A 10,649-nucleotide genomic window follows, 5' to 3' on the forward strand; every position below is an offset into this window, starting at 1 on the left:
CAGTTCCCAGGGGCGAAGACAAAACCTCTTTGAAAGAACAGACAATTGCACAGCATAACAGTTTAACTTGGGGAATGGGGAATAATAATGGATCCAATTGAAACTGCAAGGGAATTTAGAGAGGAAAAATGTAATTACCTTCTCTGGAAAGGGGCCAGACACTGTTTAAAATCTTGTTCTTCCCAAATATGTCTGGGAATCCTTAATAACAGCAGGATCATGAGATATGGCACGAGTTGCCTGGGCTTGGAAACTAAAAGAAAAGCAAAAACAAGCTGTATTTTTTTTCCTAGATTCTAGAAATATCTGCTGGTGTTTCAGGAACCTGAGTGACACATGCTTGGAGTTGTGACCCACTGTAGAACAAAAGAGAGAGGAGAGATGCAGCTCCAAAATGAAAATAAGTATTTAATGCTTGCAGGAAAATAAAAAAGCTTTTAGAAAAATAATGAAAATGAATGAAGAGATGTGTTTAATTGTCATTATTGGGATCTGTGGAAACAGCTAAAAGAAAAACCTTTCATTTGTTTATTTTAATAATTCGTTTTCCCATCCTAGAGAGCAGGACCAGCCTCAGCCTCCTATAAATATCCTTCCTTCAGTCTCTGTTGAATGTGAGGTGCATGGAATTTAGGATTGCTGAAGTTTATCATCCTCAGATGTCTTTTGCCCAGTGCTGGACAAGTAAAGGGATGCCAATGTCAGTGTCAGCAAGAGCCGCTTCCTCTAATAGCAAGTGACAAGCTCATGTTCCCTGAGTCTGAGGGAATAAAAGCCAAGCTCAGAAGTACTCCTGATGCTAATTAATTATCAACCAATTTCTGGTAAAATTCAAGTGCTTCCAGCAGCTTTTATTTATACCTCTGCAAGTCTGAGGATTGGAAATGATGGGTTTGGGTTTGTTTTTGTTTTTGCAAGCAGCAAGAACTGATTTTTTCAAACATTAAGTGAATGGGGAAGTTGTTCCACCAGCTTTTGGATTCACATGTGTTTCATGTGACACACACCATGAGGTTTCAATTAGCTTTTGGGCAATTGTAAACTAGAAAGAAACTATGAACTGTTATTGTCTCATTTGTTAACTGTCAAAGTGAAATGTATAAAAACTCAACATGTTTTTGGTTTTTTTTAAGCAACCTAAAGCTGAAATTCAGTGGGATTTTTGTCTGAAAATTTAGTGTGATCAGTGCCAAAGTATTTCAGCATCCTTTTGCTCCCAGTGCCCCATCCAGCATCTGAGCTTTCCTTCAAAGCCCCAGATTATGGTCCAAGCTCTTCTCCTCATCTTTCCTTTTATCTTTCACTGAAGCAAATATCCCCCTGAATGGATAAGCCCATTCACTTAATCGCTGGGCCCAGCTGAAGGTCACCCTGAAAACACTCACAACTCCTGTTCAGCACTATAAATATGTATTTGATTCATTGTCTCCTGTCCTTTCCATCACAGGGGATGGAGGAGGAGGACCGGCAGCCCCCCCCCCGCCTCTCCCGGCAGCAATGAGTCACTCTCCTGGCTCTGAGGCTTCATCAGAGCGATATTATTTGACAATAATTGTAATTTATGCTCCAAAAGTGCCGGGGGAGTTACTTTCAGGGCTTTCAGTGGCCCATGGGATATAACAGGCGAGGTTGGGTGGTGTGAAAAATGCATATTTTGATTGGCTTTTCACAAATGTTACAATGAATATTATATGTGTAATGTTAGAAAGTTATGCTGTATTAATTCATTACACAGTGTGTTAAATGTAGTTTTAGGTTACAACATAATATTAAAATAGAGACTGTATGTGGGGGAAGTTTTGGGGTTTTTTTTTAGGAATGAGATACTCACTTTAAGGAACACCAAAATCTTCCAAAGGAGAGGAATTTATGGATTCTTATCAGAAGAAGGTAATTTCTTCAGGCCTTGCTCAGACTCGAAGACGCCAGGGGATTAAAGGAAACAGCTGCATACAACAGACAGAGTTTCTTGTTTAGAATAGAATGTATGCATAACCATGAAGGATGTATGAATATGCAACAAGTGTATTGGTTTAAGGGTGATTCCTTTGTTCACAAGTCATGCTTTTAGTGACTTAGTGTCCCAGAACATCCGGACATCCGTAATTCTTTGCTTTTTATTGTCTTGTAATTGTCCTAACTCTAAACTTTATTACTCTAATTGTATTATTATTTTTATAACCATTTTATTGTTATTAAACTTTAAAAAATTTAAAAAACCAAGCGATTGGCGCTTTTCCCAGGTGGGATGGGGACACTTGGCTCCCTGGGATGATTGCAAAGCCCTGAGAGCACCGCTGGCTCTGTGCTGGGGGTGACACCGCTGAGAGGTGACACCTTTGCTCACCTGGAGGCTGCCGCAGCTCCAGCGATTAGAAACCAGGACAGAAACAAAACCAAACCCCACCAGCACCTTTCTGCCGCGGTTTAAGTGGATTTTGAGCGCGGAAAAGGCTCAGGAGAGAAGCAGAGAGGCCCAAGGCGGCCTTGGCTGGTTTGTGAGGGGTTTTGCGAGGGGTTTTGTGAGGGGCTTTGTGAGGGGCTTTGTGAGGGGTTGTGTGAGGGGTTTTGTGTGGGGTTTTGTGAGGGGTTTGTGAGGGGTTTGAGAGGGGTTTGTGAGGGGTTTTGTGTGGGGTTTTGTGAGGGGTTTGTGAGGGGGTTTGTGAGGGGTTTTGTGAGGGGTTTTGTGAGGGGTTTTGTGAGGGGTTGTGTGAGGGGTTTTGTGAGGGGTTTTGTGAGGGGTTTTGTGAGGAGTTTTGTGAGGGGTTTTGTGAGGGGCTCCCCTCACACACCGCGGGGCGGGGCCTGACGGGCGGGGGCGTGGTCAATCGCACGGGGGCGTGGCCAATGTGATGGGTGGGCGTGGCCGAGCAGCGAGGGCGGGGATATGGGCGGGGCTTACGCCCCGTCATTGAATATACCAACGTGGGGGCGTGGCCATGGGCGTGTCCAGCGGTGTGGGCGTGGCCCCGCGGCGCAGTGACGCTGAGGCGGCCGGACGGAGCGGCCGCCATGGCGAGCCAGTCGCAGGGCATCCAGCAGCTGCTGCAGGCCGAGAAACGCGCCGCGGAGAAGGTGGCCGAGGCCCGCAAGAGTGAGTACGGCACGGCCCGGCTCCGCCAGGCCTCGCCGCGAGGGGTGTGGTGGCGCGAGAGCCTGGCTCGGCCCGGTCTGGCCTGGCCCCGCGCGGCCGCCTCACGGCCTTGCGGCCTGGCGCTGAGGGCAGCGGGGATCCCCCGGCCCTGCCCCGGGGGTGCTCGGGGCTCGGTGGGGCCCACAGGACAGCAGCGCTGGAGTCTCCCCACCGAGGCTCAGTGCGCTGCGAGGGGTCGGAGCCGCAGCGGGACCCTCCTGGCAGAGCCCAGCTCAGGAGCTCGGGGGCTCGTGGCTCTCTGCACCATAACTTGCCTTTTCTAGGGGCATGGCTGTGCCTCTTTCTGTCCTTCCTGCCTTCACCTGGTGCAAACAGTGTGTTTCCATACCGAGCTATTCCTAATGGATCCAAGGTAGCTTCTCCTATTGTCCAAGAGAAATTTTGCTTGCAAAGACCCCCAAGTTTGCAAATCTTCTATGCTCCAAACAAACGTATATCAATATTTATGTACTTGCCCCGGTTTGCAGTTCAACCCCCTGACAATTTTGCAAGAGGCGGATTTCTGTAGTACACTCCAGTGATGATAATCGTGGAGGGGAGAATGTGGTGGGAAGTGCAGGAGGGGAAGTTGAGGTAGTGGCCAGGACTGCTCTTGGTTTCACAGCTGGTCTGGCAAAACTTAAGATTTAATGCTCTTTCTATTGGGCTTTTTCTGGGATCTCACAGAAGCTGCACATTTATGTGGGTTGGGGCAGTCCTAAACACGGGTACAGACTTGGAAAATTTATTGGGGGGAGCCCTGCAGAGAGGAACTCGAGGGTTTTGGTGGATGAGGGGCTGGACATGAGCCTGCAGTGCATTTACAGCTTTTAGGGCCAAACACATCCTGGGCTGGGCCCAGCGTGGGCAGCAGGGCAGGGGGGATTGTGCCCCTGTGTTCGAGTGAGACCCCACCTGCAGAGCTGCCATAGCCCTGGCCCAGCACAGGAAGGAGCTGGAGCTGCTGGAGAGATCCAGAGGAGGCACCATGGAGGTGCTCCCAGGGCTGCAGCCAGGCTGGAAGAGCTGGAGGTGTTCACCTGGAGAAGAGAAGGCTCCAGGGAGTCTTCAGGCTCTCCAGGGAGAGCTCAGAGCCCCTTCCAGGGCCTTAAGGAGGCTTTGGAGAAGGAGAGAGAGACACTTTTTATATGGAAGGTGACAGAGGGCAGAGTTAGGTGCAATATTGGGAAGGAATTGTTCCCTGTGAGGGTGCCCAGAGCAGCTGTGGCTGCCCCTGGATCCCTGGCAGTGCCCAAGGCCAGGCTGGATGGGACTGGGAGCAGCCTGGGACAGTGCGAGGTGTCCCTGCCCATGGGATGGGATGATCTTTACAGTTCCTTCCACCCAAAGCAGTCTGGGACTCATTGTGGGAATCAGCCAGGCCTGGATGTTGCCTGCTGTGCCCACGTGCTCTGCACTGCTCCGTGGTGGCAGCTCGTGGCTTGGTGACCTTGGCCAGGGTTTGTGGGCTCCTCCTGAGATCAGCACGCTCAGGGAAGGGGCTTTGACAGGGAGCAAACACTGTGCTGGTGGCTGTGCACAAGGAAAACATGCTCTCAGTGCTTTCTCCTCTTTCTTTCCTTGGTTTGTCCCGGGAGCAGGGAAGAACAGGAGGCTGAAGCAGGCCAAGGAGGAGGCCCAGGCAGAGATCGAGCAGTACCGCCTGCAGCGGGAGAAGGAGTTCAAGGCCAAGGAGGCAGCGGTTGGTTTTCTCCATCACTCATTTCCAGCCCTTTGCCTTGTCCTGGCAGCACCCTCAGGGTGGAGTGAGCTGAAGCAGGAGCACTTCCCCATGTGCCTTCCTGTGAGACACAGCCACATGTCCCAGAAAAACCCGTGGAAGTGGCTCAGGACGTGTTGTGTTGTATCTCAGCTGGCAGGAAAAGAGCTTAACAAGCTCCTGGGTGCCCTGAGATGACAGCCTCCCAAAGCTGCTGTGTGTAGCAGTGTCCAAAAGAGACTGGGCTCATTTCCTATGGTGCTGACATAGCAAAGACCACTTGCTGTGTCCCTGGTCACCAGGAGGGAAGGCTGAGATTTTTATAAAGATTCTCCAAGGGCAGAAGGAATGGGATGATGGGAATTGTGCTTAAAGCGACTCCTGGGTGTTGCTTTTCTTGCACTCTCTAGTGCAGTTGTGCCCAGAAGTTCTAGCTGTCTGTACAGCAGGACCTGTATTTTGGGCACTCCTTAGAAACTCATGCTCTAAAGTGGTGGATAATGGATAAATTGCAGGGAGTTGGAACAAGATGATCTTTAAGGTCCCTTCCAACCCAAACCATTTGATGATACTATAAAAGAGGCTAAAAGGCAGGGGCTAAGGATGAAATATGTGGAGTCTGAGCAAAAAATGCAGCAGACTTTTTTTAATGTGAACACTAACATTAATCTTCTCTCAAAAAAGATTAATGTCTGAGATGATCCAGAACAACAAAATACAGAGCTTGGCTTGGTGATCCCTCTTTCCTTTGCTCTTTGCAGGCCCTTGGCTCCCATGGCAGCTGCACCACTGAGGTGGAGAAGGAGACTCAGGAAAAGATGAGTGTAATCCAGCAGAACTTCCAGAAGAACCGGGAGGTGGTGATGTCCCAGCTGCTGTCCCTGGTGTGTGACATCAAACCCGAGATCCACGTGAATTACCGCATCAATGGCTAGTGCTGGGAGGAGGGAGCAGTGTCCTGGCAGTGCTGGGAGTCAAGGCTGAGCTTCAGGTGCAATGTACAGCTCTTAGCCATACCTTACCTGTCCTCCTTGTACATGTGTTAAATTATTTCAGTGAGCTCTTGGAGTTCTCTTAGTTTCTCTTTTGACACGATTCAGAGCTTATTCAAACGTGAAGTGGCCATGTGTCAGATGTGTGCTAAGTTATTAAATAGATCATGCAGCTGGCACAGGAATGCTCCCTTCCCATGGTGATAGTATGCAGTGAGAGGCTTCCCTCTGTGGAACAGACAAGGGAGAGAGCTGCTGGCCTGTTCAGTAATTGTTAAACCTGTGTACCTGTATTCTTGTTGACCAAACTGCATTTCTCAGTGTGTTGTTAAACCTCTGCACAGGGCTTAAACCCTGTAAGAAGAATTCTCTAGCTGTGCAAATCCTGGCTGATCATTTTCAGGTGCTTGAGTTTCTCTGTATTGAATCCTCTGTATATTCTGCTGTTAGCTTGAGGTACAAGTCTGGCACTATGACACCTGAAAGTAAAAACACTTCACTCCAAAGCCTCTGCTCAGTCTGGTTCTTCCTGCTGACTTGTTCTGGGAATGCTGGCAGGTCTCTCTGGGCACCTTGGAAGTCTGGACTCTGCAGAGTGACCATCAGGTATCGATAAAAGAAAGTTTGAGAGAGACAGCCGATATCTGAAGGTCACAGCAGGTAAGTTAAAACCCATTACAGAGCTCCTCCTCTTGGCTCCAGTCTGATGCTTTACCTGCCAGATCATTCTGAAAACCTTCAGGAACAAATGTTCTTGTGACCATTAGGGGAAATAAAATGGTGCCAGTTCATTGGAATAGTTTGATAGCCAGGTGCTGCACAGTAATTACCTTTCCTTGGGTCCAGTGCTGGTCACTGCGTGTTTATACCAAGGTCATCCTGAATCCTGCAGCATCCTGTGCCTGGGAGCAGTGCGACAGAAGAGTTCTGGGGTTCTCTGCTTCACTTTCCAGCTCTTTAATCAAAGATAGACACAAATACATCGAGAGATTTCAGGTTTCAGTGGCTTCTTTCTCTTACCAGCAGAATATTAAATGCAGCTTTGCTTTTTTGTTGAGTTCAAATTCCAGGCTTTTTGTGGAAAAGGAACCTCAGCATGTCCCTGATCTGGCCCAGGAGTTGTGCAGTTTGGGATCTTTGCAAAGAGCCTCGTGGATGCCGTTCTGTTCTTCAGACAGAACATCTTGGTTTCCACAGCTCCTCACTGAGGCATTGCAAAGCCTCTTGGACCTCTGGAATTGTGATAGGGAGGGAAAAAAGCACGATGGATGTGGGTGTGAGTCCTGCAGGCAGGAGCAGACAGCTCTGGGGTCTCCTCTTGTCGTATTTTATGGTGGTGCATTGTACTCCTGGAAAGATCTCTTCAGGAATTCAAGCTATTAAATGGGTTGTAAAATTGAAACAAAAGCTTCTTGCAAAGTCAAATGTGCCAGGCTGGGGGAGAAGCCAGGTGGGTACAAGCAGAACAGGATCAAAGCAGTTTTAATCCCTGTGCTGTAATGTGGAGAGATATTACGGCCTCATAAAAGGTTGCAGCCATGGTAATTTCACTCTGTCCTTTGGAGATGAGACATTTCTCCCTGTTGAGAGCAGGTGCTCAGGCTCCAGCAGGACGCTTCTCAAAGCCCTCCTTGCTCCAGGCTGTAATTAACAATTTCATTCCGTCTCTTATCAATGACAGACTGAGACTGTCCAGAAAAAATGAAATGTGTGCTCCACTTTCTCATATTGGTTCATAAGTTTCCCTTGGTTAATGAGGACGTTTATCCTTCTTTAGAACAGAAGCAGGGGGAAAAAATCTTCCGTGATTATTTCTCCTTGGCAAATGTGCTGTGAAGAAGCTCTCTTTAGAACATGCAGAAGTGTTAATGTCTTCTAAGAATAATAATTTTCTGTAATATTTCCCTGAAACTTAACTGTTGAGAATGACTCCAACTTTGCACTGAAGGAAGCATTTCCAATTACTGCTCTCCAGGAAGGCTGCCTTGCTTTGTGCAGTGCAGAGATTTTATTTGCAGTTGAGATTCTTTCATCTTGCCCTGTGATGCTCTGGGAAAGGGGAGTGTGCCTAAGCCAGGCTGTGCCAGGGAAATGCTCTGCAGGGAACAGTCCTGACACAGGTATGGAGTGGGACATGCTGCTTCTTGCCCCTGACATCTGATTTTTGAGTCATTTTGCAGGAAGTTTGAGGAGTAGGAGTGAAGCCCACAGCAGCTGTTAGAACAAATCTGTATCTGAATTCTTCCTGCTGCTCCTCTACCCAGGAACGCTGTGGCTGTTCCATCCCTGGAAGTGTCCAAGGCTGGGTTGGACGGGGCTTGGAGCAGCCTGGGATAGTGAGAGGTGTCCCTACAAGCAGGGAGAAGGGAGCACGATCTCTGGAGGTTCCTTCCAACCCAAACCACTCTGGGAGTCTGTGACAATCCTCAGGACTGAGCCACAGCCTGCTCATGTACCACAGAAAGAGCAGAAGCTGCTTTGGGCCCACACACCACTGTGAGATCCCCATGGTTTGGGCTCCCATCACTGGAAATGCCACCTGGCATTGTGCTCCTGGGGGCACTCTGGGCACTACAGTGTGAGAGAGCGTCCAAGGGAGGGGCAGGGATGGGGCAGGGTCTGGAGGGGCCCTGAGGAGCAGCTGAGGGCACTGGGATGGTTCAGCTGGGGCAGGCTGAGGGCAGAGCTCCCCGGGGGCTGCAGCTCCTCCCCAGGGGCAGCTCCAGCTCTGCTCTGGGACAGGGACAGGAGCCAGGAACGGCTGGAGCTGGGCCAGGGCAGCTCAGGCTGGAGAGCAGGAAAGGTTCTTCCCCCAGAGGTGCTGGCACTGCCCAGGCTGCCCAGGGAATGGGCACGGCCCCGAGGCTGCCAGAGCTCCAGGAGCCTTTGGCCAGCGCTGCCAGGGGTGCCCAGGGTGGGATTTTGGGGGGTCTGGGCAGGGACAGGGGCTGGGCTGGATGATCCTTGGTGTCCTTTCTAGCTCAGTATATTCTGTGATCCTGTGATCCTATGAAATAAAGGAAGGAAATCACCTCTAACCCTGGATCTGGAGTCCAGAGAGCTCTCATGAGGTGGGCAGCAATTCTGGCTGGCAGTGCTTTAGCAGGAGCTCTCCTGGCAGCTGGATTTGGGCACTTTCAGGAGCAGGGAGAGGAACCTACATTTTCCTGCTACTGGACATCCAGGAGCCCTCTCCCTCCCTGCCTCCAGCTGCCAGGCTGGCTGTGCTGGATGGCAACATCAGGGAATTCAGGGTATTCCAGGGGGCAACCCTGTCGGTCGCCCTGATACTTAAGATTTTCTAAAGCCTTCTGAGTTTACATTCTGTTAGAAAACTTTCTATAAACAACATATTGTTTTAGATTCCTTCATAGAGGTGGAGAAACTTGATGTACTAGTGGTTTTTCCAATGTCTTTGGAGAGGTGGCACATTCACTCTCCACTGTCACCTTTGGAAAAGTATAAAAGTTGGAGTCAGAAAATAAACCTTTTTCTTTACCTTGCAAATAGCAGGTGGCTCACGTTGTGCTTTCATGTGTCCTATAGCGACACAACCCCACATTTGGTAACTTTCAATTCCTCGTTTTTCTGCTTTTGTGAGGTCACTGCACACTTCCTGATGATCTTTATTAAATCTGGAGCTGTTTTGATGGCAGATACAGCCCAGTGAGCTGCAGCACTCCCTCTATCCTTTCCTGCCATCCCCAGCTCTGGGCTCCTGCTGTTTTCTCTCACCCTGGAGCCCAGCTGGCACCAGAGAAGGCAGAATTTGGTAACCCTACAGAAAATGCAGCAGTTCTGGCCCGTGGGGCACCTCGTGGGAGGTGTGACAGCAGGATGGGGTATCCCAGGTGCTGTCCTGCTGCTGTGGGGGGGGGACCACCCTGCGTGTCCCCTGGAGGTGACAGATGACTGGAAACATAATGCAGCTCTTCTCCCTTGTCTCTGCCCACACTAAACCTGCTCTGTTTTCCCTCTTTGCCTCTCTTTTCCTCACCTGGAATCTCTTCCCCCTTCATCTCTCTTCACTAGTTCTTGCATTAATGCATCATGGGAGAGACAAGGCAAGAATTTGCTAATCCCAACTGAAGTTTTGGCTTTAAAGTCTTAAAGAAAATACTGTTGAGAACCCTCTAGATCAATGTTCTGCTGAAAAGGTTTTCCCAAATTTATCCAAGGAAGGAGCACACTGTAATGTTTCTTTGAGGCTGAAAGGAGAAAATGCTAATTTCATGCAGAAAAGATTCTATCTTGGACTACCATAGGAATAGAAAATAAATAGGTATTAAATTACATTCTTCTGCCTCAAAATAATCTAATAAAGCATCTTCTGGATCAATAGCTGAATCATTATCCCAAGCACATAGTGAGCTTTGCCTCTTTTAATTTGAGATTCAAGAAAAGATGTTTTTGCATTACCATAGTAAAAAGAATAATACTTTAAGTCTCCATTGGAAAAAGGCAGAAGTAGGACAAAAAAAGATAAGAACCACACTCAGTGCCTTAAGCAAGTGTCATTCATTTGAAACTTGTAATTTATGCGTAGTGTGAAATAAATTTTTATATTTAATGACTGTCAATCTGTCAGCTTTGCTGACAAAAAAATCCAACAACGCAAAGTGAAAGGACTTTGTGTGCAGGAAGGGAGGAGAAGGGCAAGACAAGGCGTTCAACAACTTTGTTCTCCTAATTAAGGCTCACTAGGGAAAAAAATAAGAAAGAGATGGCACAGTTCTCCCCTGAAAATGCAGTTTCATCAAAAGAAAATGAGATGTGCCAGTGTTGGCTGCAGTGTGCACAGTCC

General features: G+C 48.7%; 1 protein-coding gene across 1 annotated transcript; it reads left to right on the forward strand.

Annotated features, from left to right (window-relative positions):
- The first annotated feature begins 2,940 nt into the window (after positions 1–2,940).
- ATP6V1G1 (ATPase H+ transporting V1 subunit G1) lies at positions 2,941–6,351 on the forward strand. The gene is given in 3 exon segments (NM_001245347.2): positions 2,941–3,094; positions 4,735–4,835; positions 5,615–6,351. Coding segments are annotated over 3 exon segments (357 nt in total). The 5' UTR covers positions 2,941–3,012; the 3' UTR covers positions 5,789–6,351.
- The last annotated feature ends 4,298 nt before the right edge of the window (positions 6,352–10,649 follow it).

The sequence above is a fragment of the Taeniopygia guttata genome, chromosome 17, assembly GCF_048771995.1.
Source record: "Taeniopygia guttata chromosome 17, bTaeGut7.mat, whole genome shotgun sequence".
Classification (NCBI taxonomy): Eukaryota; Metazoa; Chordata; class Aves; order Passeriformes; family Estrildidae; genus Taeniopygia; species Taeniopygia guttata.